General features: G+C 40.0%; 1 protein-coding gene across 4 annotated transcripts; it reads left to right on the top strand.

The window, feature by feature from the left end:
• Nucleotides 1–11: 11 nt before the first annotated feature.
• On the top strand, nt 12–27,819 carry mapk10 (mitogen-activated protein kinase 10). 4 transcript variants are annotated; one of them, XM_041058555.1, is made up of 14 exons: nt 12–29; nt 9,118–9,189; nt 10,489–10,658; nt 14,058–14,187; nt 14,695–14,753; nt 15,247–15,385; nt 15,728–15,893; nt 16,563–16,634; nt 19,822–20,004; nt 22,467–22,591; nt 23,452–23,478; nt 24,546–24,609; nt 24,780–24,857; nt 27,677–27,819. In XM_041058555.1, the coding sequence occupies exons 1-14, from the start codon at nt 12–14 to the stop codon at nt 27,817–27,819; spliced, it is 1,446 nt and encodes a 481-aa protein (XP_040914489.1). The 4 variants fall into 4 exon arrangements, with proteins under 4 accessions (XP_040914489.1, XP_040914491.1, XP_040914490.1 ...); XM_041058557.1 differs by lacking the exons at nt 12–29; nt 9,118–9,189; nt 16,563–16,634; nt 23,452–23,478 and adding an exon at nt 18,859–18,930 and having other exon boundaries at nt 10,537–10,658; nt 27,683–27,819; XM_041058556.1 differs by lacking the exons at nt 12–29; nt 9,118–9,189; nt 16,563–16,634; nt 23,452–23,478 and adding an exon at nt 18,859–18,930 and having other exon boundaries at nt 10,537–10,658; nt 24,780–24,866; nt 27,683–27,819.

The following is a 27,819-nucleotide window of genomic DNA, read 5'->3' as shown; positions in this document are numbered from 1 at the left end:
GATTAAAAGAGATGAAGCTACAGAGGAAGGTAATTTTTCCAAATCTGCTTTTTTTGGTTTTGGGCATTCTTCTGCACATGGATGATTGGAAAGACACCTCATTAGATTGTAAACCCACCTTGTCTGTTATGGTGACTGCACAGTTGTGTTGAAGTGTTGGGAATGCATTGCATTCAGCTTTCAGGTCTTTCTTAGCACAAACAGCTGGATTTGTTATGTTGATGTTTTCAATTTTGTGATTTTCCCACATACCTGTGTGGTGCATGCCTACAGTCATGGACTAATTAATGGAGCTGTGCTGTGCTGTGCTGTGAACTCAGTTAAAAAAAAAAAAAAAGGTGTCACAACAAACTCCATATTCGAGACAGAAAAAGAGAGAGGTTTTAACGCTGTGACCTTGGGTGCTGAATTATACAGGAGCAGGCTTCCATGCTTGTGAAAGTGCTGCAGGGAACAATCTTAACAATTGCACAAAGCTTTTTATGGGTGTTTCTGCAGTGGCTGAAGAGAATGACATTTCTCTTTTGACAAAAAAATGAGTTCATGTTACTACTCTTAAACCTCTTCATCATCATCAGGTTGTGGTAAATAAAGAGTGTTGAATAGATCTTAAATATTTATGGTGAATTACAAGAGTGGCTTCGACATGATAAAATAATCTGTTTCATTTGAGGTAGAAGCCACTGCAGGTTTACACAAACTGACAATCACTGATATTGATTTTTAAGTAGGTGGCTTGTTTATCCAATGGAAAATTCATTAGTGGAAATAGTCACAGCACACTAATGTTATGTTGCAGTATGCCTGCATTGTAATTCCATTTAGTTTTGCAGACTTTGGAGCGTCCGTGTAGTAATCCCATGTTATGTAATAAAATAAGGCAATGTATTAAGATGAGATAATGGTGGAATTACAGGCATGGTTAATCATCAAAGTGAGGAACTAGAGCTGCAACTAACGCTTATTTTCGTTATCGATGAATCAGCTGCTTATTTTCCCAGTTAATCCATTATTTTGTCTGGTCTGTAACATGTCACAAAACAGTGGGGGAAAAAAAAGCCAGTTTCCCAGAGGTGACATCTTCAAATGTCACAAAATGTTTTTTGTCCAATCAACAGCCCCAAAATCAAAGATATTCAGTTTACAGTGGTAGAAAACAGAGAAAGCAAATCTTCACAATTATGAAAGTGGAACTATAAGGACAAACAGAGCAGTTGCAGATTAAAGATGAATCGACTAATTGTTCAACCTTTTGAAGAACATAGAGATGTGGATCTAACGCGAAATTATAGGAATTACATGTATGTGCCTATGATAGAGGTAAATGGGTCAAATTGTAAGTAGAGACTGTACACAAAAGTAAGGAATGGTCCACAGGGTTTTGATGAATTCATGTACTGTGGTAGTGCCTGGAAGACACAAACAAAACAAGCCAGCATCTTCATTTAAACCTTGGAATCAGGAGAATTTAGAAACATTCGCAACAGCATCAACTGCCACTGAAATGTATCTGGAGCATAGCCAAACAAAGAATGATAAATAAGTGCTGGTTCAGGTCAGGATAGCTGGTATGAAGGTTTATAGAGGCTGAATGTGACAAGTTCATGAGCAGACCTTTTTCAAAACCATCCTTGCTGAACATCAATTACTTAAATATTCTCATCAGTCTTTTTTGGGGCCATTATGCCACGGTGCTTATAATTATATGGAAGGTCACTGTCGTCATTAGAAATGGATGAATTACTGAGGCACGCTGGCACAGTCTGTCAGCACCCAATGACCTCAGATGAATTAGATTTATCAAGAGATGTGTCAACTAAACATGGTAGAAAAAAAAAAGACAGACAAATTATTTGCTCAAGAAAGAAGTTGTACAAGGTAAATAAACGTATGTTTGGGTAAGAAGATTGGTCACCCAGCATCAACTTAGATGAAGCTGTGCTCCTATAGGAAGAAATAGTCTTAAGTATGACTGCTGGGTGCTGTGTTTTCATGAGCAGGAGTGTGTTTTTCTTTATCATTTATATGCACTGTTTGGTTCACAGGCTCATGTCAACATTAATAAGTTTAGTGACACAGTGTTATATGTTTTCACACAATTGAGTTTTATTTACCTATCCTGACGCTAATCAAAATGTGCAACTTGCTGTGTTTATGAGCAGCATTAAATTACACGTAATTATTTTTACTGTATTCAACAGTTAATGTTATAATACATTGCCTTAGAACTTTGAAGAACTAAAAGCAATGTGCAGGGAAATCTGTCATATCATTCTCAGTGATTCTCAGCTACAATCTTATTCTATTTGATATGACCATTTTCTTATAAATAAAATTAAATTCTCACTGCATGAAAGTTTATTCCCCCAGGTTGCAGTGTTCCTTACCACAAACAGAGAAATGTTCCTGCAGAGTGATTGCACAGTTACATAATTGGATTTGATCTGACAAATATCCAGCTTTTATTTGCTTTTACAGATAGCTGAGTGCAAGGATTTAAGCTGCGTTAGAGTCAGGCCCAATCTCTTCGCAACACATCTGTAAAGAGAATTAGGAGCCACCAAAGGTCAGGCATTGTAGCAACAGTGAAGCCATCAAAGGACTTTAGAGGGGGCATGAATTCCAGACTAGACAATGCTAAAAACCTGACATGTACCACCAAATTTTCCATCTGTGAACTCTCATTAAAGATTGGTCTTATTAACTTTATTCTAAAGCTAAAGGCACATGCCACGTTATCATGTGGGCAGGCACTGTAATAAAAAATCCATCATCCAATTTGTTATTAGGGTACACACATAAGTGTCTTGGGTATATGAACAAAGTTAATACATCTAGGACAAGGTGTGATGAGAAAAAAAAAGACTGAGAAAAAAGCCATCCTTTTGCAGCAGTGTTCTATTTTAAAGAGCATTATCTACTGTAACCATGGCATCAGAATAGCTCTGCCGTCATGTTATATTAATTATTTTTATTATCTTATGCGTTAAAAGTATCCAGGAGGTTGTTTTACGGAAGGCACAGTAGTTTCAGTAGAGTGCTCTGGTCTTGCCCTCTTCCTCCAAATGTATTTCAGGTTCTTTCAGAAAAGCTGTAAATGAGATGAATGTGATCATGCACCTGCCAAAGCTGTACATGTTGTTACTGCGCAGCTTATCAAAAAAACTGCAGTGCAAGCAGGATTTCAGCTAACATGTCTGTTGTTTACTAAAAGTGAATCAAGGGATGTGATCGAGACCTGGTCGGGAGACAACAGACCAGAGACGGAGACAGAGAGGATATGTGTGTTTCAGCTCTAAAGAAACAAATCAATAGATGTCAGCGAACGTTCAGATTCTCACAACCTGTAGATGAGCTCAGGAGTCAGCGCTGTCTTGTTTTTCCTGGCTGGGCCTGCAGTTTGAAGTGCTTCCCTTCCCCTCCCCTGAGCCCAAACGGGAGGCTGTTCTGCGTTTGGCTCAGGCTGCACAGTAAAGGCAAGGCAAGGCTGCATACTGCAGGAGAGGCTGAGGCTGCTGAACCAAGCACTCACAATGGAGCTCCGAGGGAGGGGGAGGGGAGATGGTTGCAGCGAGGCTGGGAGCCTGGGAGCAGGAATGGTGGGAGCGAGGGAGGGACAAAAGAGAGGCAGGAAAGGGAGAACGCCGGCTCTCATCAGTGTTGAGGATGGAGGGGGGACTGGAGATACGGAGAATATTGTGGTGTGTATTCTGTGACATTCACGAAATGTGTAGCTTTCAGGCTTATGACAGAGGGAGGAGGAAGAGAGGAGGTGGTGAGAGGAGAGGAGGCAAAGATGGGTACGACAGGAAAAAAAACACTGGTGTGTATGGACATCTGCACATGCACACTGTGCTTTAATCATTACCCCCCTAGTACAAGAGCAGTCAATGAACCTATTTAATGCATATAACATTGCTTATAACTCAACTTTGTGGCTACACTGAGAAAGGATTACATTGCTAACTGAAAAACATCGACATGTTTTCTTGTATATTATGTACGAGGGTTTAGGCTTGGTCAGGAACAGTCTATAAAATGCCTACTGAAACCTGCTACTGTAATACTAGTTCCACACATGCTCTTTTTTTTTTTTTTTAATTCCCAGCGGTCCATGTAACATGACCCAATGTTTTTCTGTTTGACATATTTCAGTACTAATGTTTCTGTGGAATCATTTTGCATTCGTACACACCTTTCAGTCAAGGTATCTTCACAGTAGATATTGGTCTGACATGTCCCCTGGCTGAACCTCTCCAACTAGTAATGAAATGGACTCTTATGACACATGGGAAATATCTCATATCCTGTCTTTTATTAATGGTGTGTAGGTTCTTAACCTTACCATGAAGAAAAACTTGATGAATGTGCCCATACACCTGCTGTTCTACAGCTGAAAAGGTCTCTCTTTAGCCCTAAGCATTTCATGTCAGATATAATATATAGATTGGATAAGGAATATTGCCATAGTATTACAGTTTTCTACATTACTTATCCATCCATCATGATAGTCATATTTTTTGACTGATGTCAAAATGTTTCTGCTGCTCACACTCACAGAACCATGACTTTGTTAGCTAGCATACTGGGCATAGTAAAATATTTATATGGGTGGTTTGCATTTTATTGAAAGGTCTGTTGCTTCTGTTGCACTCATGTTGTGGTTGATCTATAGTGATATGTTTAATCACGCATAGGGCTTCATTGTGTGAAAATATACCAGAAGTCTTTCTGAATGCAGTAAGAGACAATACTCCCACATTTATGATTCAGTCATATTTACTCACCTGTGCTTTGTGTAATATTGTGTTATTTGATATTTGGAAGGAAATTTGTGATCATACCTAAGGGATGTGCAACGGTATTTTCCTATTACACATATAACTAATAATTACATATAACTACATTTTTAATGGCAGACATTTTAATCATTGCTGAAACAGCACAGGTAATAACAAACTCCATATTAATAACATCATTCTCTTCAGGTGTGACATTGAGCCAACATTCACATTTTATCACAGCAGACGTTTTGACATGCCATAGCAGGAAAACCACAGGTGTAACGAATAACAGTGATAATGGTATAAAGTCGTCCCCTCTCTCTGGCACATGCACTTAAACTGAATGATACCATAACAACCACATAGGTCGTCTGTGCCAGCAGCGTGTTACAAACCATAGTTACGTTTTATTGTTGGGTGACCTCTAGTGGCTATAGGAGGTTGGGGTGGGGCCCCTGTTCATTTTGTGTCAATCCAATGATCAACACTTCTCTTATCCATGACTCGTTAGCGACCGTAACCTTGTGTTTATTATTGTAACCATGATGATGAAGGTCCTCTAACTTTAAGGAAGCTTAGCCTTAACCTAATTTTAAACCCAGACCAAGCCACCCTTTCCTGAACCAAGTAGTTTTTGTGCCTAAACCTAACCAAACCTAACCTAGAGCCATTCGCCTAGAGGGCTTGTTGGCACCTGGGCCTCCACATGAGAGCAATAAAGTAGGAGGTAAAACAGAAAACAAAAAGTGTTCTGGATTCTCAGTGCCAGGATTAAGAGCTCCTGCGGTACAATGGGACCCTGCCTCCCAAGAGCGATCATTGGTTTGCCTGAGGCACTGTTGTGCCCGTGGGGGCGGATGTAACAGAATGCCCAGGATCCAAATAACAAGGAGCAGGAACAACTGCAGATCACACACGCAGGCACACACACCAGCACAATTCAGCATTAGCACGGCCAGCACTGGAGATTAATGGTCTGCTGTACCAGTAATGTGCATTAGCCCATTCAAGATGATTTAAAGATCCTCTCTGTTTGTTTTTTTTCTTTCTTAGTCTCATTCTTCAGTTTCTTTCGTTTTCGTTTTTCTGTTTTTTAGATTTGTTTCTTTGAATGTGTTTGTGAGTGGACGACAGAAAGGGAGACTGTGTATGAGAGACTTTGATTTCAGTGTGGTTTATTGTGCTCAGTTTGAAAAAGTCATTTAGTGTGTCACGGTATGGTCTGATTGAACTGGGACCAAATCAGAATGTCATTGCTGACATGTATAAGGCGATTTTGTTTGACAGTGGTGTGCTATGTTGATCACCAGTCTGATCATAAAAGGGTACGTTCCACCTAAATGTTAATCAGTCATATGTTTTATCCAAACATGGCACAGTAATTACATGTTGGTGTGGTGTGGGCTTGATGAGCGCCTGCTCACTTGTCTCCACTGGTGAGGCATCAAATTGCTTTGGCACAGGCTCAGAGCTGTCTCTCAAACTGGTTTGAATTTGTGATCGCAGGCTGGTAAATTCAAAATACAGACATACAGGCATCAGCAATCAACAGTGAGTTCTAGAAGAGGGAGATGTGCTTACATCCTCCTGACTGCTGTAAATTTGCAATTTTACACAATCTATAGCTCAAGGAGTCCAGAACGCCTGTACATCCTGCATAAGCTCTGTTGCTTTTTAAACTCTGATGCAACACTAAGCAACACTGTGGAGCAAGCTTCAAGAGCAGCATACAGGACGGACAACTTTTATTACTATTATACTTTTATATTGTCTATATTATGGTAAAGTTGTACAGCAGCATCTTCCCAGATTGCCTTCTTTTTTTTCAATGTAGATTAAGTGAACATCCCCATATTCTCCCCCCACCTTCTTAGAATAAGCTGATGCACAAAAGAGAAAGGTCAAGCTTCTTATTTGTTGCTTATTCCATCTCTCAATCACCTGGCACTGGACTGTACTGATGAGACATGTTGCAGTCAGAATGATATATGGGCATTTTAAGGAATGGTGCTGTGGTCTTACCTACAACCAAAGCAGCCTTTCAACCATGACCACTGTCAGCAGAATCTGGTCAGAGGGTTGAACAAACAAGCACAGAATTGGCTGTTTCACTTCCTCTCGGCTTCAGAGAGGGAAAAAATTGCTGTGGCATGATTTGACTTGTCGTTTTCACTGCTTCTTCACAATTAACTGTTCCTGATAATTGCACTTTTTCTGCGACACAACAGTCAGCCACTTCCTAGCTCCTTACTGTTAAGCTGTCTTTTTAGTGTTTTTCTATGTTGAACAGTACTGTTTCCTTTTACTAGCATTGTATATATTTATTTGAACCAATCCAAGCAGGGTTCCCTTTGAATCCATAACTATGGCTTCGTACGTAAGTGCAACATATCTTGTCCTATGCTAATCTGTTGATTCTGCTATGAAAATGCACCTTCCATCAGAAGACATTAGCTCAGTTACAACTTATTAATATTATGAACTGTTATACATTCATGTAGCTGTTTTATTGTTTGATTATACTGAGTAATGAAGAGGAAACCACAACCTAAGTGTCAAGTGTTACTGTATGTGAATGTAGCATTAGCTAGTAAGCTAATGCTAACACCTAGTAAGCTCCCCCTCAAAGCCTAATATCACATTCAGAGACCACTGAGGTGGTGTTTGAATTATTACAGCGTATACTGCCGGAAGACAAACATTTTGGCCATGGGAGAGGTTTAATATCTTCTGTACACAGATGGCTAAAGATTAGAGCGTCACAGATACAGCTAGCTGTGTGGTGGGACTGATTCGGTGTTGACCTGTTAGATTAATGGCAAATATTGTGCTAGTTAATGTGGTGCCAGTGAGGTCAGTCATGTCAAATACAGATGTGGTGTGAAATTACTATAGCGGTTTGAGGGATTGCAGATGTTGGATAGCTCAGATCCAAAAATGACATTTAAAACCCTCATAACCCTCTGTTTTCATGTGCATTATTTCTCACTCTTAATTTATCATGCTGCCCTCCTCTCATTTTTCTCTTTTTTTCTCTCTCATTCTTTGATGGAAATCCAGGAAGTCAGTGATTTTTCTGCTTCTACCAGGGCATGTAGGCACCATTGTGAATCAGTCAGTCTGCAAATTGCTCCTCATTTAATGGCACACAATGCAATGGTTCATACAAATGCATCACAGAATGAATGTCCACCATCAATTTGTACTGTGACACTGCATAGGTCTAAAAGTAAAAGGTTGGCCTAAATAGGTCAAACGAGAAATCTCATGCTTTTGTGTCCCACATCTCTTTTTTAAAGCTGCCCTGCTCCCTTTAGATGTAGCAGAAACACTAGGTTTAACTGTGACATTATTAAAGGACTGCTGGGGCCAAATTATACGTTTGTGTCCAGCAAGTCCTAGATCTACCTCCTGAGAGCGAATTGCAAAGCCACATCCCATCAACTGCTATTCTAGATTTTGTGAAAGATAAAGGCACACGAAACCATTTGTGGGGTATTTATGACCACAGACCCATTCTCGCCAGGCCTCTTTTTTCTATTATTTTTAACGGCAACATTAACACCACATATTCATTTTATTCAGAAGATGTGATCATTAGCACATTGGGAGCTTCATTACCTGGAAAACCCATGAAGTCAGAGTCATTGTGTGTGGGAGCTGTAGCCTATCTCGTTCTGGTTTAATGTGAGAGCCACTGTCATTCAGAGCTTTCTTTTCTCTTTATTCCTCCCTTGCGATGTTTTGAACTGATCTGCCACCAAAAACCAAACTGACCCATTAGCTCCTCCTTCACAGTAAAAGCCGTAGAGTTTTGCCAAAAATTACTACATTACTTTTATGCAAATGCAATCTCTATTGGTACATTTTGGTGATGGGTTTAGTGTCAGAATGCTAAAATGTCAGTGCAGATAAGTGCGTACAGTGTCAAAGAAGACAGAAGAACTGTTTAAAGCCAGTCATTGACTACACCTGCATTATTTTTTATATGGATTTGCAGTGCTAAGGTTGATATACACTGTTTTGAAGGGATATCTTCAAAGCTTGCACTTTTTTTTAAAAAGGACTAGTTTGGACAATAAGCTTATTAGCTTTCATGCTAATAAGCTAAAAGACTGGACCCAAATTAGGCTCCTAGCACCTCTAAATCTATTTAGATTTAGATATAACATGTTGATTGATTGACATGTTGCTATTTTTAGAACAGGCTGGGGGGCGGCCCTCAGGGGGCACCGTGTTGGTGACCCCTGACAGTACAGCACAGTTGTTACTGATGCTTCCACTACTCACACTCACTGTCTGATTCCTGCTCTCCCCTGCTTTTGTCTTCCAGGTATTTATGAGCAGACATTTCTTATATAACTGCAGCCAACCAATCCTGGATGTGAAGATAGCCTTTTGTCAGGTGTGTGTTCCTTACAGGTAAAAAAGGTACAGTATTCATTCACTTCCATTTCCCCTTCATTGTTTTATATGTTGTTGTATTTACTGTTGTGTTTCTGTGCATAAAAAAATTCAACTTTACAAACATTAGCAACATTTACTTAAGACAAAAAGGTACATAATCCTGTTAAAATTCTATGGTGAAATGGAAAATGGTTTCCACTTGGGATTAGGAGTTCTCGCGTAAATATCTCACAGCAAACATTTTCTAGATTTGTGTTGATAATTAATTTCATGCAAAGCTAAAAATGATTAAGATAGACCTGGTTTTCCATTTAAGTTCAATACCTAAAGTGTTTGTCTGTAACTGAAATCTCTGCTGAAGACAAATCAGTGACGTGTCTTCCTAACTGAGGCTTAATCGCCCGTCCTCCCTTGAGTTGTGACAGAGTAAATGTAAAACTCCTGTGGGGATGTCATTTCATAAACTCTGCAGTCTATATCACGTGCCTGTGTCTGAGGACTGTGCAATTTGCTACAGGCTAAAGCTACAGGCTATTCCACTGTAGCTGAAAATTATTAAGACGCTTTGCATGGGGTGTCTGCATTACACATGCATGAGTAGCTTGATGTTTAGTAGCCACTATAGGTACTGCTGGCTGCACAGTAAAGACTAAAGTCCAATGTATTGTAATAATTAGATCATAGGTTTGGCTGATTTGTCAGCCATGTTATATTTAAGTGTGTTACATCACATATATTAATTGTTCATGGCGTTTGTGGAAAATGTTTCTTACTTGTGCCCCTCAGTAATACAGTGTACAGTGGTACAGCTTTGTTTGGTTTGTGAGATGTGTTGCAATTACACAGTCTGTAATTAACTGATATTTTTGTTGTGGCACCATTTGTATGAGTCCTCTGCCACATTGATTATAGCCTGATTATTGTGTGCACATTAATATGTGGATAATGTATTGTACTCTTGTCGTGACATGGCTATAGAAATATAAAAGAGTTTATATTTCTGCATGAAAACAATTGTGTGTACTCCACTGTACGGTGTGCCCTGTCATGTTTATGCTCTGTCCAGTTTTACCAACTAGCCTATAATGCACACTTTCTGTGTTATTTTGTAAAGTACCAATAAAGACTCATATTGAATGCAGATGAGGACTTGGTAATATCAGCAGGTAGATACATATTGACTATTTTAAAATAGATGATTTTCCTCCAGATGTTTTATTACTTTTCCAGGTAAGCAAACACATAAATAATTTTTAGCATCAATAATAGGTTTTTTTTTTTGTTTGGTTCAATGCAGGGTTTTGGAAAACAAGTGGATGTGTCATATATTGCCAAACATTACAACATGAGCAAAAGCAAAGTGGACAACCAGTTCTACAGTGTGGAAGTGGGAGACTCTACCTTCTCAGTTTTAAAACGTTTCCAGAATTTAAAGCCCATTGGCTCTGGAGCTCAGGGAATTGTCTGGTAAGTACTCAAAAGTGCATTTTTTATGTCCTGTTTTCCATCATGTCAGGGTACTTGAATTCTTTTTATCTAGCACTTAATGTGCGATTATACCATTTAGATCTGAGTTGTTTTTCTAATTGTCTTGTAGTTTATTCCAATGGGAGATTATTAAAGGAGGATAATGTTTCTTGTTTTCACTCTTGGAGTGAAGGACTGTAAAATCTAATTATTTAATTACTGAAAATCATATGATGTTTGAATGATTAATATTGTTAATTTAGCAAAAGGAAAGTCATATTTTTAGTTCTCCTGAAAACCCTGGTGTGGTTTCATTACACCTGACCTATCGTAACATTTGAAAGCACAGCGTGCAGCCATGTGACTCATCTTTGCAGAAACGGTTTGATGAGCAAAATGGAAAAGAATGGATCAGCTCAATATTAAAGATGAAAAAGGTTGTGAATGTAGAAATGTTTTATTTCTCGTACATTTATCTTGATCAGTCATCTGAGCAGACATTGGGCTTTAATCTTGTAATGGTTAATAGGTACAGGCTTATCTAAGGCAAAAAATGTTTTTAAAAATAAAATTATCAGAAGAAATAGGAGGAGCATTTTCACCATAATTTTGTCATAAATGCAGATTGTCTGGCCATGCATAATATCCTTTCCTGTGCTGTGAGCTGATGACATATCTGTTGTTTAGAATATGGATGTGTGGGTAATAAGGGCCTAACTGGATGGGCACTTAAGTGAATCCTTAATCCGGATTGCAGAGAGTGTTCGTATTCATTGTAATTCATCTCATGCCTGCCCTGTCAGAATGCAGTGGAACGACTGCCAAGGCTCCACTTAAAGGAATGCCTCTTACAGTCTTTGTCAAACAGATCTATAAGTTATATTTATGTTGATGCTGTGTCACTGTGGTGATATACCTGCCTCAGAGACCCATCCATGGGATGACCCAAGTTTATTTGTTTCATTTCAGTGTGTCTTATATAGCGTTTGACGACTCGCTGGCTGTCAGCACCCTAAACCCCCTGCCCTTCACTCGCCCTGTTTCATTGTCCTTCCTTTGCTTCCCATGCCCTCGGCCCTTCTCTCCTTCCGCTCCAAAGCAATTTTGCGCATTTGCAAAGGAGCTTGGGCAGCCTGTAACTGCTAATGCTGGGTTTGTGCCCATTTGAAGGATATTGTGGGGATGGATGGCAGGGAGACAGTGCAAATCTAATTTAACCTGCTCTGGTGTGTGTCGCTTGGCTCTGCTCACAGCTGTCATATGGTGATGGTATTACCACCACCAAACCACATAACACCCCAAAGACTGATATAATATCCAACTGATTATAGAGATCAAATGGGATGCACTATGAAAGTAGTTTCATTTAGATGTTAACAAGCACACCAACAACATACCAGAAGACTATGACGTGTGTATTTATGTTGGTTTTGCCATAATGTGGTGATAAAATAATAAAAGCAACTTGGTTACTGTGCATTATCCTCAGCATTATCCCAAGCTGGATGACATAATCACATTTACATAAACATTTATCTGATTCTGCACAGGCAGTGGAATTTCTTTCTGCTCAAAAGTTGGGACAACATAATCAAATATGCATAAAAGCAGGGACTGAAGCTTATCTGTGAAAGTCAACAGTGACTAAGTATGCATTCTGCTTTGCTTATGTAATCGAGAGACTCTTGCCCCCGTAAATCCTGAGAACATGGTAATGAAAAACTTGTATCACCGCCGTAGCTAAAACTCACTCTGTCAGTGTTGTTGCCCACAGACATCGCAATCTGTGCACATCTCTGTCCTTATGACTCGAGTGGCCAGTCAGGATGAGCTTTCAGAAGCATCTTAGGAGGGATGAGGGCTTTAAGTAGTTTAGCTGGTCATGACATCATCTTTCACTCAGCTAGAAAAGTGATGACTGACTCAAATCCCCGTTGGATCAATGCTTTTATGAAGGCCCCACTGTTTCCATGGTCACACATCATCCCTGGCCTGCAGTCTCCACAGAGACATGACGAACCACAGCGTATCCCACCCAGCCATCTACAAACCCACACACAGCATCGTCTTGATTAGGGTTGCAATAAGGCTGCATACAGATGCCCCGAAACTCGATTTGCAGCATCTCGTTGGGTGAATTTGTCAGAGAAGGCAGATCCAGCTGAAAATGTTATGCGCATGCCACTTTTTATAGGAGGTTTTCCTCGCCTGTGTGCTGCTGTTCAGTGAACACCAACATAAATCTACACAACGAGCCCAAATCCCAAAGGTTCTCAGGGGTTGGGATTGCGTTGAGCCAGCAAAGAACTCACTTCTTTGTAATGACCTCTAAAATGGGTTGAGCCACTTTGTGGAAAGAAAACCCATCTACGTATAACTCCCATTTATTACATTACATTTTTATCTTTTCATTGCATTGTATGTTGCAGGCTTCTGTATTGATGTTTAGAGCTAGGCAACATCAATAATTCTAAGTATTTCAAATTAATAATTAGAATCTGGGAAAGGTACAGGACATGGATAGATAAATAGATCTGCCTAACAGCACCTCTAAAGATAATTAACACATTTAATCTGTAAAACCAAAGTGAAAAAAATGACAAGATGTGGTTTTAGGATCATTTTTTATTGATACTACACTACTATCTGTCCATTAAATATGAAGCTGGAGCCAGGAGACACTTAGCTTAGCATAAAGACTGGAAGCGGTTTGCCTGGCTCTGTCCGTGGGTAAAATGTGCTATTTTTCTTGGATACACTGACTTCCTGGAGTCCTGTGCTGAATTCACACAGTGTGGGCAGAATGAGAGGAACAGGGAAAACCTGTTACCTGTTACCCACCCACCACTTGCCTTGTAGTCACATCATTTAAATATCCAACATTAGCATTTTTTGGTATGGTGTAGCAAGTGAACATAAAACAAACAGTGTATTAATCCTATTAAATAAGCTGAAGCAATTGTATTAGTGCTAATACTGGATTTGATTTGGATGTGGCTGCCAGCAATATCAATCCTCTCATTTAACTCTCAACAAGAAAACATCCTAAACCAAACTGTTCCTTTAATTCTGTGATTTAAACAAATGCTTATGCTGTTATCCTCTTGACAGCCACACTGAATACGATTTTAATGTTTCTTTGTTACTGACAGGCTCACACGGCTGAGGGAAAATGTTTTACAGATAAAACTGAGTTTAAAACAAAATAATCTGTCACCTGTTCCATGAGTCTTTGTTGTTGAGATGTGAAAACTTGTCCTTTTGTTTTTATGACCATTGACATTCACCATGGATTGTCACAGTGACATGCAATCACACACACAGAGTGAATCATCCAGCTATGAATACTGGAGGAAAATTTCTCCACTGTTCTCTTGTTTTTTGTTTTTTCCTCGGCAGTGCGGGCTATGATGCTGTCCTGGACAGAAATGTAGCCATCAAGAAGCTGAGCAGACCCTTCCAGAACCAGACCCATGCCAAGAGGGCATACCGGGAGTTGGTGCTCATGAAATGTGTCAATCACAAAAATGTAAGTGATTCAGCTGAGCGGTAACAGAGGTGGGAAGCAATGCAGGAAGGAGGAAAATGTTTCCATTGTCAGAATGAAAACCCCCTTTTTAGCTGTACCCCAGTCAGTGTCTATTTTTGGTTCCCGATAAATCCCTTTGCGACAAAAACGGAGATGAGCGACTGCAATGTTGTGACCGTGCTAAATTCCATGCCTCCAGAAATGCACCGAACTGGCAGGAGAGTGAAACAGAGAGCACTTCAAGCCATGAATGTAATCTCCAGTGCTGCAGTTTGTGTTTTTTTCTCTTCTCTGTCTTCCCTATATTCCACATTTATCCCCACTCTTGTGTTTCGTCTCACTTCTTTGGTTTACTCTGTCTCTCACTCAGCAGTGCCCTTCATCAGGGTCAAAACCAACCCACATCCACAGTCCCTAGCTTTAACTCTCATTTCATATGTATATATTTAACCACTGTATGTTTAACACTGTATGTTGATCCTTTTCGTGCTCTTCTCTCTCTTTCAGATTATCAGTTTATTAAATGTCTTCACACCACAGAAATCATTAGAGGAATTCCAGGATGTGTGAGTAAACCTTTACTTGCATAATTATATTTCCAAGAAAATGTTTAATTTAGCTCATGTAAAGCAAAGGAGGTGTTACTTGTTTTCATTTAATCTAATATATCATATGACAGAGAAAAGAAGGGGACTAATCTTATTATGCATTATGTGCTCATTACTACTCCTCATCTGCAGTTGTGACAACACAACTGCTGGAGTGTAGTCAGTGAGAGTACTGTAGGTGTAATCTGAGGCTACTGCAGATATCCTGTTCTCATACTGAATGATGAATGAGAGTGTGTTCACTTTTAGAGCAATCTCAAAGTAAACAACACTGCAGAGGGATTCATACACCTCTGTGGCGCTTTTCATTTTTCTGGACAGACATGGGAGACGCGCTGTAGTTTTCAGATGATTTTAGCAGGCAACAAACTCATCGAATTTCAAATAGCTCCCAAGTGCCTGGCCTGAAAAGCCTGTTAACCACTGTCAAATCAATGAAACTTTTTCTCAGGTACCTAGTGATGGAGCTGATGGATGCCAACTTGTGCCAGGTGATTCAGATGGAGCTTGACCATGAGAGAATGTCCTACCTGCTCTACCAGATGCTGTGTGGTATCAAACATCTGCACTCAGCTGGCATCATTCACAGGGTAGGAAAGCAAGACACCACAGTTTTCTTGTTAAACTCCTGATTAAGGTTTTTATATCTGTCTGGATACTTCCAGGCGGGTCAGAGGTAACATTATAGTGACCAGGGTTTAATACCTGGTGCTTCTGGCTTCAACTGACACCAGATGGGAGGCCAGTGAAGTCCTTGTCACCGACCATCCACAGCTGAATGGTCAATAGTGGGATTTTGCAGAGATATCACCACAGTGCATGGGGAATTGGCCATTTCACAGCAAAATTCATGGACATAATACACAAGTCAAGATTTGTAAATTACCTGAATATATACAGTTTCTCATGTTAGTCTTTTACCCCTTCTTCAGGACCTCAAACCAAGCAATATAGTGGTGAAATCAGACTGCACCCTGAAGATCCTGGACTTTGGTCTGGCCAGGACTGCAGGCACAAGCTTCATGATGACCCCCTATGTGGTGACTAGATACTACAGAGCCCCAGAGGTTATCCTGGGCATGGGATACAAAGAGAATGGTGAGAATGAATGAGAACGGAATGCATTTGAACTTCTATGAATCAAATTCAGACATCTGATGTTTTCATTACAGTCAATTAAAACAGCTCATTGAAGCTAAAGAGTGTCTGTACAATAGTATTTGCTATTATAGTTGTATCTCTAAATGACTGTAGTTTATTGGAACTATTTTTTCTATTTAACTATCCTCAGTTATATTCTTGTATTGGCAGTGAAACAACATCTAGCTGTATTCGAGTTATAAAACATTTGATACAACTGCTTTATGTAGTCGCACTTTGCAAATAAGCTAAAGTGAATTGAAGTGTTGGAGGTATGAGTCACATCAGACATATGATTGAATGCCAGCAGAAACTATGACTCATTGACCATGTTCCTCCCATGGATGGAAGACTCAACGACTTTTAATTTCCTGTCACTAGTTAGTCCTTCTAAGACACTGCTTCTTATTTTTCTGTTCTTCCTCTGCTCAGTCCATATTTGTATTTCTCTCTAATTTATCTCTATGTAACATACTTCTCATTACTTATTTCTCCCTTACAAGATAACAGCTAATTTCTAATCCCTGTTGCTTCTCCCTGAAAGCTAAATGTGTCTAACACTAACCTTTACTTTCCTCTCTTTCCTTTTGCTCCCTGTTCGTCTCACCCTCACCTCTTTGCGTGCAGTGGATATATGGTCGGTGGGGTGCATTATGGGAGAAATGGTGCGCCACAAAATCCTTTTCCCTGGTCGGGACTGTATCCTTGTTAACGCACAACAACGTTAACTGATGGTATTGCTGTTAACTTGCTGAGAAGTTTATGTTTTCTTTGAATAAGACCATCAATCTTGGGTTTAAGTTCCTGGATAAAGACAGATTTAAGTGCTTTTTAAAACACACTTTAAAAGTTACTTGGATAGTTTGAAAAATACTATGCCAGGTGAAACTGAACAATGGTAGCCACAGGCATGTGATCAGGTAGATAGACAGATACAGTAGTAATCATAACGTACATTTCACATGGTATTTCAGCCAATTTTTGCTTTGTTTCTGTGCCTGGCCTGATGTTCTCTGTATGTTACTGAGGTGAACTAAACCACACTCACATCTGGCTGGCTCTATAACACGTCTGTATCGAATCCAGCTGATCTTCTTTTAACACTTTTAATATAACCTGCAATAACATGATAAAATGAAATAATAAATTCATGCTCTCTAGCCTAGTATAAGCTTTATTCAGTCCCACATTTTGGCAGGAGGAAGTACTGTGTCTCTGTCTCTGAATATTTAAGTATGTGCTATTTGGAGTGTTTCTGGAGCGCTACCTGGTGAGTTCTCCTGCAGTGAGGAGGCTGTAATTGCATCCCCAAGATGACTTTTTTTTTTCAGTAGGATGGATTCGGATAAATAGTCCCCCATGCTGAGTTTGTGCACATGTGTGCACACGTGAAGTTCATCTTGCCATCTGAGGGTGCCCACATGTGTGAGTCAGACATAGTTATTAAGCATTCAGTGAATAAATAGTGAATAATTAATGTGTTCAATTTGAGCATCTGTTAATAGCATCTTAGTTGAACTTGCTTGCCAGTGTCAAAGTTCAAAGGTTAAAAGTGTAAATTGCCAGCACATTAGCTTGTAATCAAAAAACTTAAACTAGGATGATGCCGGGTAGAAGTCATCTATATATGTTAAAGTCTTGTGGCATTCTCTGTTTTCCTTCTGTCAAACAAAGCCTATGAGAACAGCAGTACCAACAATAAACTGATCCCTGCTACAGCAGGAATCAATTGATCAATTTTACAGCCTCTCCTCCTGTGCCATAGACGTCGATTGTTGTCCAAAAACTATTGAAAACACATGAATGAGCCACACCATTGCACTGGGTGACATGGTCTTTTATTATGATGAACATGGCTGCTGGCCGTTGGTTTGACTCAATCCCACAAACACCAGCCCGCTGCCATAAAAATCCCCAGCTGAAAACAGTCCCCAACAAACATATTATATGTCCAGTGGGAACAAATGGGCTTGAAGATGATAAGACATGCAATTTGTTGACAATAACAAAAATATAAAATGTTGCCAGCTGTATCCTCTAAAATAATGATTTTAAGTTGTTTAGAGGCAAATAAGCAGTGAGAAGCACAAGACCAGTGTGTCTGCAGGCGCTTGTGGCTAATACTCTGATCCCAAATCCCTGAACTTGCAGTCCTTGGAAGATTAATGCTCTGGACGACCAGAAAACCCCTGCAATGAGCTCTGCAATATCTCTCTCCCTCTGTCTCTGCCCTCACAATGACATAGAATTCTTATCATCTAACACTCCATCCGTTGTTAATGTAGATCAATGAAGCATAGTCACACACAATTTTGTTAATCTTCTGCTTATAGATCAGTTCTGGACTGGTACCCTGCCCATTGCTAATCTTAATTTACTTCATGGACTTTTCGACCTGAGGTATTCACGTGGCTGAAGTTGTCTGCACCTTCCAGAGTTTCTGTCAAACGATGATATAGAACGGCAGTCTGTCTGCACAGGTCACAGAACAGTGAGCCTCAGGGTGACTGGGTGTTCGATGGCCATTTAGCAGAGCAGTGTGTTAAATAAGTGGCCATTGAGGGATGGCAACAGAACTGAAGGTGTATTCTGTTTGTGGCATAAGAATAGAGAGGTAATTACTGGTGAAATGCACAGCTATTTGTTGGCATGTTATGCATACGCAGAAATAGCAGACTATTACGAGCTCAAGTTGAGTCGTCAAAGATATTTTTATGTCTTACAGGAAAAGAAAACAGAAGGATTTTGATATAAAAATCCATAAGTATGTTTGACACATATTTAGCATGTAAGAAATGAACAGTCAAACACAGGGATACAGGATTAGAACCTGAAATTTATATTTAGTCATGGGGGGTGATTTTTGATAGACGCTGGTAATACAAGTGTGTGTGCCTGTGTGTGTTTATGTGTGTGACCCCAGTGGACATGTGGTCAGTTGGCTGCATCTTTGGAGAGGTGATAAGAGGGACAGTGCTGTTCCCTGGGACTGATCGTATCCTTCTGACCTCCTGCCCTTCCCTCACTCTGTTTCAAATGCAAACGTGAATATCTTAGAAACCCCACGGCGTTTCCTATGGAGCAGTTGTGCTCAGGTGTATGATGCCCCAGTTCAAGACATGCATAACCCAGTGGAGAGTCATGCTTTTTGGCACTGACACAGTGAGGAAGAACTCCTCAAGCTTTCTGAGCGAATCCAACAACTTGCTAAAGAGGCGTGGATAAGAGTCTTAGAAAAAAAAAACTGCCTCACTGAGCACTGGGTGGATCATGGCCAATGTGCAATGGAGACAAAAAGGAGGTGGAAGTGTGTGGCATTCCAGCAAGATGAAGTAATGGGGATCTCTGGTGGCCCTGGCAGCTAAGTACCTCAACTGGCACTCCATGTGAGAACATGGGGAGGGGAGGGGGGGTCATTCAGAGTGTGTGGAGGGGTAAGAGAGGAAATATTTGTTGTCAACAAGGAGGAGGAAATACAAGCTGACACACCGGACAGACATATTTGCACATACGAACACAACCACGTGTTTGTATGTGCAGCCTTATGGCATTTCCCATGGACGACAGAGACAATACGACAGAGCTGTTTTGAGATCAGAAATAATTGAACTAACTTAGTGATACTTAGTGATTCTTTTTACCAGCACGCTTGTTTATGTATTTAGTGATTATACTTTTTATAACAGGTCCAGTAATTTTATTTATCTCATAACCTTCATTATAATTAGTCCAACATTTTATAATGAAATGAAAAGATGGCCATTTTTCTTTTGCTTGTCCCAAATACAAATAGTGTTGTGTGAAGGTAGTGTGTCGCAGGCATACAGGATTGCAGGATGCTGTATATTCTGTGTGTGTTTCCCTTAATCCTGACCCACCACATCAGACATCGACCAGTGGAACAAGGTGATTGAGCAGCTTGGCACACCATCGCCAGAGTTCATGAAGAAGCTTCAGCCCACGGTGAGGAACTACGTCGAGAACCGGCCAAAGTATGCGGGTCTCACCTTTCCCAAGCTCTTCCCTGACTGCCTTTTTCCTGCTGACTCTGAGCACAACAAACTCAAAGGTGAGAAACTGTAGTTCTGCATAGTGAAGCTGCACGTGTACTGTGTTTTAGCCATTTTATCAGATTGCAGTGACCATGCATGTACTTATACCCTGTGTATGTGTCCTTCATTTTAATGACTGATTATTAATGAATTTAAAACCCTTGCAGGCCGATGTAGTGTTGAAAAACACACATACTCATGATCTCACACTGAGCAGTTTTCTTTTGATGCTAACATCTTGCTTAAATATAAGAACCATAAAACAAAATTACCCATGTAGGACATAATAACATTTGCACAGAAGTTAATCATGTGAGAGATAAAGTTATGTTTTGATGCAGCAACCAATAAAACATTTTTTATAACTTAAACAACCTGTGACTGGGAGGGTGTAGTTAAATCCTTGATGCCATCTATAAATCATAATAGAAATATGTCTGTCCATTAAATGTTTCAATAATTCATATAGCTGGTCCTGGAGGGGTCTCAGCTACATCTCCTTTGTAGCACTTGCCACTTTGATAGTACAGCAGTCATTGCTAAGTAGTGTTGCACTGTCACATGACAGTACAATGCACGTGTTCTTACGCGATCTATGACACTGCTTTTGGTGATCACCTGACCTTTGTCATAGCGCTACCATTAAAAATCAGCAAGTGTTAGCATACTAAACTAAGTAAAAGTGAGTTTAGCTCAAAGCAATGCTGTGTCTAAGTACAGCCTCACAGAACTGCGAGCCAGACTGTAGACTCTTAGTCTAGTTCATTTCATATACAGGAAATAAAACTTGTGTTTTGGCCAACTTTTACCTCAAGAACTTATCTTGCCTTTGGGCTTCCACATTAAACATAAAAATGTTCAATAAAACATATTTTTTTTAAATCCCATTCTGTGAGCCTTGGTGAATTCACGCTACTTCTTATGCAGCAGGTTAACCAAGGCATCGTGTCTTTCTTCTGTCTCAGTTGAGAAGTGCAGTCACTCCTCCTAGTATTTTACAAAGTGAAAATTCTCTTCAATGAAACATAGCAAAATATTCCTTTAATGTCGGCCCGCTCCTACATCAAAGGTCCTGTCTGGCAAAATTCTCATGAATCACTCTTGTATTCCTGCAGCTCCCTGCTGAAGTGACAGTGTTAAAGGAAATGCACCCAGAGAGAGAGAGAGAGAGAGAGTATAGGGCTGGGTTGAAGTGCTGCTGTTTTGTATGTTTTGTACTGTGACAGATAGGAACTGAGTCTGACATCCTCTGGGCTTTGGTTATTTTGAACTGTAGGAGAAAGAGGCAGACGGTACTGTAGGACAGACAGAAGGAAAGCGAGATGCATGAGGAATAAGGAAAGGAGGGCAGAGAGTGACGGAGGAGTCATTTTACAGATTTATCCTTTTCTTATTGATGTGTTGATGCTGAGGCAAAAATGCAGAAGGTGCGCCAAGCTCGTCTGTCTCTCTCTCTCTCGCTCTCTGTTCTCAATTCAGTTCCTTCAGTCCTTTGGTGCTTTAGAGCTATTTATAGTGAAGGTCAGTGTGTGTAGGAGAAGGATGGTGTGTGGTTTAAAGGTTCTCGATTTCACATCAGTCCAGGAGGGCCTGAGGGTATAGAGACTGACCAGCAGAACGACTGGTGATGCTGATGGCATTTTGTTTGCTAAGTGCACTCTACATACAAATGCTCTTATAAAACTACACACAGAAATATGCCAGTGGTAGCAGATATTTTTTGTTCATTCATCCACAGCGAGCTGACTGAATCAGCAAATAGTGCCAAGACCTAATTTTTGCTTCAACAGAAATAAATAATAGATGTATGCTACAAACAAGAATCTTGAATTTCAGTAAATGACGAAAGGCAAAGAAATCTGGATGGTTGCTGAACTTTATTTTCTTGTTCTATAAAAAGTACCATCACAATTCCCTAAAATCCAAGGTAACATCATCACTTGTCTTGTTTTGTTTTTTACAGTCTAACATGAAAAAATTCAAACAAACAAGACAAACAAAAGCAGCAAATCCTTACAACTGACTGACTCAGACAATTAATCACTTATCAAAATAGTTGCTGAGTATTTTCTTGTCGATGGACTAATTAGGTAATTACTCTACATCTCCTCTACAGTATATTTCTGGACACATGTAGTGTAGATCTTACCAATATTTAATCCATAATAACAAAACAGTCGAAATAAAGTCATAATACTCTTTTCCAGAGCTCTTACTCTGTTAATCCACATGTGATTGAGTTGCTGTGAAGGTCTGGTTTCCTTTGACAAGCTGCTGTTGTTTATTATTCTCTTTAATCCTTGCCATTTCTATCTCTCTCTTCTCACTGTTCCTCCCTTTCTGCTTTATTATGTTTCAAATCCCCCCCCCCCCCCCCCCCCCCCCCCCGGCATATGAGCGGCACAGAAGCATATTTTCTTGCCTCATGACATCAACCAGATGTTTTTTTTTTCTCTTCTATTTTTTTTCCAAACCACAGCAAGCCAGGCCAGAGACCTGCTGTCTAAGATGTTGATCATCGACCCTGCTAAGCGGATATCGGTGGACGAGGCCTTACAGCACCCCTACATCAACGTGTGGTATGATCCAGCTGAGGTGGAGGCGGTGAGTAGGCCTTTGGCAGAGTTGCGTATTGATTACTATCCCAAGCTCAGTCCTCTCCCCCTGTCTTTGATTGGTCAGCACTGTTTACTGATTCTCACTTTGTTTTTGCACTGTTGTACAGAAAACAATGATGATTACTCTCTTTGTTTTACCTTTGGTTTAAGATTTACAGCACAACATTTTTTTTAAACTACAGTATGCTCTATAACACTGAAAGTTGCTGGATCAGTACATTAATGATTGTGCTTTAAATTTTGGGTTCACATCTCATTTTCATTTTTCTCTCACTTATGATTTTATTCTTTATATCTGAGCTCTGAACTTAAATATTATTTTTTTTAGATGCAGTGAAATAACCCAGAGTTTTTTTTTTTTTTAGTTATTTTTGCTACTACAGTATAAAGGAGTGACTCAGTGCAGTGACTGAGTGGTTGTGTTTCTGGTTCATTTGGTGAAGTCTTAATTTCTTCATCAGTGCCTCATTAGTATGAGGTGACAGTGAGATTGGGAAAAAGCCATCTGCAGCTTGATAAAAGTTGTACAGATACCACTTCTGCTTGCAGCAGTACTCTAATGAGTTCATGACCAGCTGATGAATTTTCAGCTTTACTGTTTTGCTCCTTGAACTAGTATTATTGAAATAATTATTCACATACACCTCCATTGTAGTTGTGAGTCATGTTTGGAAGATTTTATGACTGTGCACCTGTCTAAGTTGTCTAGTTGTTCATATCAGTGATGGTTTTAATGATGACATTGTTGTTAGAGTTGATGTGGTATGTATAATATGGCTGTGAATGGCATTTCAACACATTTTCTGCTGTTTTCCCCTTCTCTAATGTCATCTCATGCTGATGAAGGCCAGAGATCTCATCCAAATATCCATGGTAAATAACAACCGCCCTACCAAAAAAAATTCTTATACTCTATGGGTCTTTCTTTTGTTTACAAAAGCCAGACAAAGGGACACACGTGGTTCAGCACTGTTGATTTTAAATTAAAAACATTCATGATATTGTATATCTATACATTACAGCGAATAGGACAATCTGTGTAAAATGTCATTACTGGAATGAAGAGGCCTCACTGTAGTATATTTTTGCAGGTAAAAGGGGTGCAGTTATTGTTATGCATGTGTTTGGCTGCATATAAACCACCTTTAAGCTGTTGAGCATCGATAGCCCCTGGACTACAAAATTCATTTGATAAATCTTTGTTTGAAGAAAACCTCTCGCTTCCTGTCCTGCTGTGGCTGCTGAATATTGACCTGTAACTATCCCTCCAAGGTCATATCAGGGAGTTTTATGGGTGGTCCTATTACCTGCAGTGACAAATAGAGGAGGATTATGTTGTCTGGAGCAGGATCCCTATGAATGAAGGGCTGACTGCACGTTGACGGCACGTTTGTGTCCTGTTAGATGAAATGACAGTCCTTTTGGAGAGAGACACCAGATCTTTTCTTATCTCACAGTCTCTGTCAGTTGTTTAATCCTGATTGTAAAGGTCTACAACATTGTGATGTCTCGTGTGTGGAGGACAAACAATGTGTTAACATTTAAATTATGTTAACCAATCACCATTTTATGTGATGACTGTTTATTTTCCTTCATTTATACTTTGTATTTTCAACATAATCCACATGTGCCTACTTTCTACCTCTGCATGTCTTTGCATACCTATAGTACATGCTAAATTGTCAAATTATGTTGATGGGCAGATGTGTTTCTCATGTTCAGATATTTTTTTCATTCCCATATTTTCATGTGCTTGTCACCAATTTCATATTGCTAGATATGTAAACTTGTACAATGTTGTATCCGAGATATTTGATGGATATTCTAATCTGAGCTCTCCAGTGACATCAGCCATATAAATTTCATGTGAAAAGAATCTTGTCGACTGGGTGTTGTTAGCTGAAGTGTTACTAAAATGGAGTGTGCTCTCTCCCCTTCAGCCTCCACCTCAGATCTATGACAAGCAGCTGGATGAAAGAGAACACTCCATTGATGAATGGAAAGGTGAGAATCGTTAATCTAAAAAAAGTCATTGTACCTTATGTTGAAAGTTATGAGGGTCAAAGTATTGTCATCTTTTATATATATATATATATATATATATATATATATCACTTTTTTAAAACCCTTAGCATGTTTTAATGATTCTCACTCCTCATTTTGCTCCTTGTTAGAACTAATCTACAAAGAGGTGATGAACTTTGAGGAGAGAACGAAGAATGGCGTTGTGAAGGGACAACCTTCACCTTCAGGTACTCTCAGTGCATAACCCTAATCGCTCTGTAAGTGAATTTACTATAACCTTACTGGAGTTACCCCTTGTAAATAGAGAAACCCATTGTGCTGTTGACCATGTGTCTCTGTCTCTTGCATCTCAAGTTAAATGTCGTTTAGTGTAGTGGTGTCGTTTTGTGCCAAGTGTATTTGCTAATTAAAGCTGTTGTCGGATAGCTAATGAATAAATGCTAATACTTGCTCCTAGTACAGAATATTTAATAGCAGATAGTGTGTGTACTTTTATGATTGTGTATGTGTATACGTATAAACATGTCATGAGTTAAGGTTTGGGTCCTTGGGATCCATCACAGGAAATTTCAGTCTTTAGCTGCAGCTGACATTTTCTGCTGTTGGGTTTTCTGCTAAGGACGTCCATGCAATCCATGTGCTGTTCTCACAGTTTGCCACAGAGAGGCAGTATGGAGTCATGTTAGTGGTAACACCTTGACCAGGCCGCCCAGACTCCGCTGAAGTCAGAGACATGTGGAAAACAGCTTATTGCTAGACAACAGAAAAAGCAACAGCCATTCTCAATGAACAACAGGTCCATTTTGAGTATTAGAAAAGAAACTGAACTGAAGCTAAATCCTGCAGGGGACAGCAGCATCTGCTGACCAGGAGAGGGAACTGCCGGATGTGTGAGTGAGGAAAAGTGAACATGAATCTGAACATTGTTTCTCCTTATGGAAAGACTGTAAGTCATCTGACTCACACAGCTGACCCCAAAACAACAAGTATTAATATCTCAGACAACCTATAGTTCCTACAATGTTGTGTTGTGTTTTGAACCTCTGCAAACTGAAATATTATGAAGGAAAAACAAGTTCATAAGATAAATTTAATCCATATTGATTGCTTCTTCACTTTGTCTTTATCGCTCTGTCTCTCACAGATTCATGGCCTCCATCTTTGTTCTACTTTCCGTCCAGCTGTAATTAAACTGATGGTCTGGCCCTAGTGTCTGATGCCGAGTGTAGCCGACGCAGTGCAGTGCAGGCGCTGCAGACAGCAGTGTTTTACTGCAGCAGGATAACCAAAGAGCTGAGAGCACACACGATGCCTCAGTCAGAACCAGACAGGTCCCGGAGCTCATCCGTGTGCTGGGTGTTGGAGATTTAATGCCCCGCTATTATCAATACACACAGCACAAGCTATAATCCCACAGAGTTTCTCCCAAAATTAGCCTTAATTAATTCGTGATTTAAAGCCTTAATTAATCTTCCACTAATCTTTTTACAGATAGCAGTGTAGTTTATGCTGAGCTCATTTTTCAAGATTTAGAATTATTATTCTTCTGCATGGCGATTTTTAACAGATATTTCTGATGTATTTACTGTACAGTATTTACGGTAAACCTACAAGTGCAGTGACTGCTGGAATTGATCCATTAATCCAGATTTGTTCTCCACTTTATTTTGGGTCAGCTGAAGTGCCTACCAGCCTGCATTAGGCAGTTACCTCCCACAGGGTACACACACAAACAGCAGATTCATGATTTGCCTCACTGGACATGCCCTCTGTAAAAATTATGGGACTGCCGGTATGCATGGAAATCAAAGTGGCTGGTTTAGCGATGTCCTCATATTGGCATTGCTCTTATATTCTCATCCTTATCCTTTTTAATCAGGCTTTACTCATTCAACTCCCGTGACAAAAGCCGACTGCCCATTTTTCTATTGATTTGTTCATGAAGTTATCGTAGAGAGAGCAGAACCCACTCACTGAGGATTAAATGAAAGTGCTGTCCAACCCCTGGGAGGATTAGCTGCATGGTTCCTTTACACCTTCTGATCCTTCTTTTTGAAAATGGAGATTAACAGCCTTGTCTGCTAGTCCACAGCTAGAAGACTGACTTAATAGTCCTTAAATTAAATCTCAAATGTGCTTTTTGCTATGTCCAACCATAGCAGACCCTTTTATGATAAATACTATGATATTAACACATGTTTATAACTGGACCAAAATTGTTGTGGGGGCTGTGGCCAGGAACACAAGGGAAGGACCCACACCAGACACACCAGGCAAACTTAAGAATGAGGATGTCTTTTAAAAACAAAAACTCACTGGCAACAGAGTCCACATGCCCGGGAAACAAAACACAACCAACACTTCCCACTTAGGAAGGAAAAAACTTGAAACAAACATAAACTTGAAAGCAACTCAGGCTCTACTTGCATAACAACAACAGGGAGTCAAGCGAGGAGGAGGCAAAACTAGAAGGCAAACACAAACAGGATCACCAGTACAACTCCAGCTGGGCTACAGGTATAAACTCAGGCAGGATAACAGGGTAAAACTGAGACAAGACAAACTGACTGACAAGCTGACAGGGGAAGCAACGAGACTTAATTGGCAACAGGTGATCCACATTAGGGCAGGGCAGACAATCAGCAAAGCGGAAAACAAAGAGATACACAAGGAGCAGGACTTAAAAATAAAACAAGAAATACAGCACAAAACTCTGGAAACCAAAACAAGAGTCCTCAAAAGTCCAGAATTCATGACAAATCTGATTTCTGAAACACTACAGCCTTTAATGATCTTTCCTGTGGAACCCATAGGACCCGATCCTTAATACTCTTTGCCTCATATAGACACACTGTGATTGTGGTGTCCCTCAGCTGTTTTTGATGTTGTTGATGTCTTGAACAAATTCAGCTATATTCAACATTTCTCTCGCTGTACCCTCAGTGTGAACTTGCAAAATATCTCTTGTGGCTGTTTTTCTGCTCCTGCCTTTAACAGGACTCTTTTACGTTGTAACCCCCTGCTGCTGTTGATTCCCTTAGCACAGGTGCAGCCGTGAACAGCAGCGAGAGCCTCCCTCCCTCCTCCTCTATCAACGACATCTCCTCCATGTCCACCGACCAGACCCTGGCCTCAGACACTGACAGCAGCCTGGAGACCTCTGCAGGACCCCTGGGGTGTTGCAGGTGA

The sequence above is a fragment of the Toxotes jaculatrix genome, chromosome 16 (genome assembly GCF_017976425.1).
Source record: "Toxotes jaculatrix isolate fToxJac2 chromosome 16, fToxJac2.pri, whole genome shotgun sequence".
Lineage (NCBI taxonomy): Eukaryota > Metazoa > Chordata > Actinopteri > Toxotidae > Toxotes > Toxotes jaculatrix.
The sequence above is the reverse complement of the archived record's forward strand: the minus strand, read 5'-3'. Positions and strand labels throughout refer to the sequence as shown.

Coding starts and splice junctions, on each gene's coding strand:
- mapk10 (XM_041058555.1), top strand. Junction 14,754..15,246: donor TTAGAGGAATTCCAGGATGT/GTGAGTAAACCT, acceptor ACTTTTTCTCAG/GTACCTAGTGATGGAGCTGA. Junction 24,610..24,779: donor CTCCATTGATGAATGGAAAG/GTGAGAATCGTT, acceptor GCTCCTTGTTAG/AACTAATCTACAAAGAGGTG.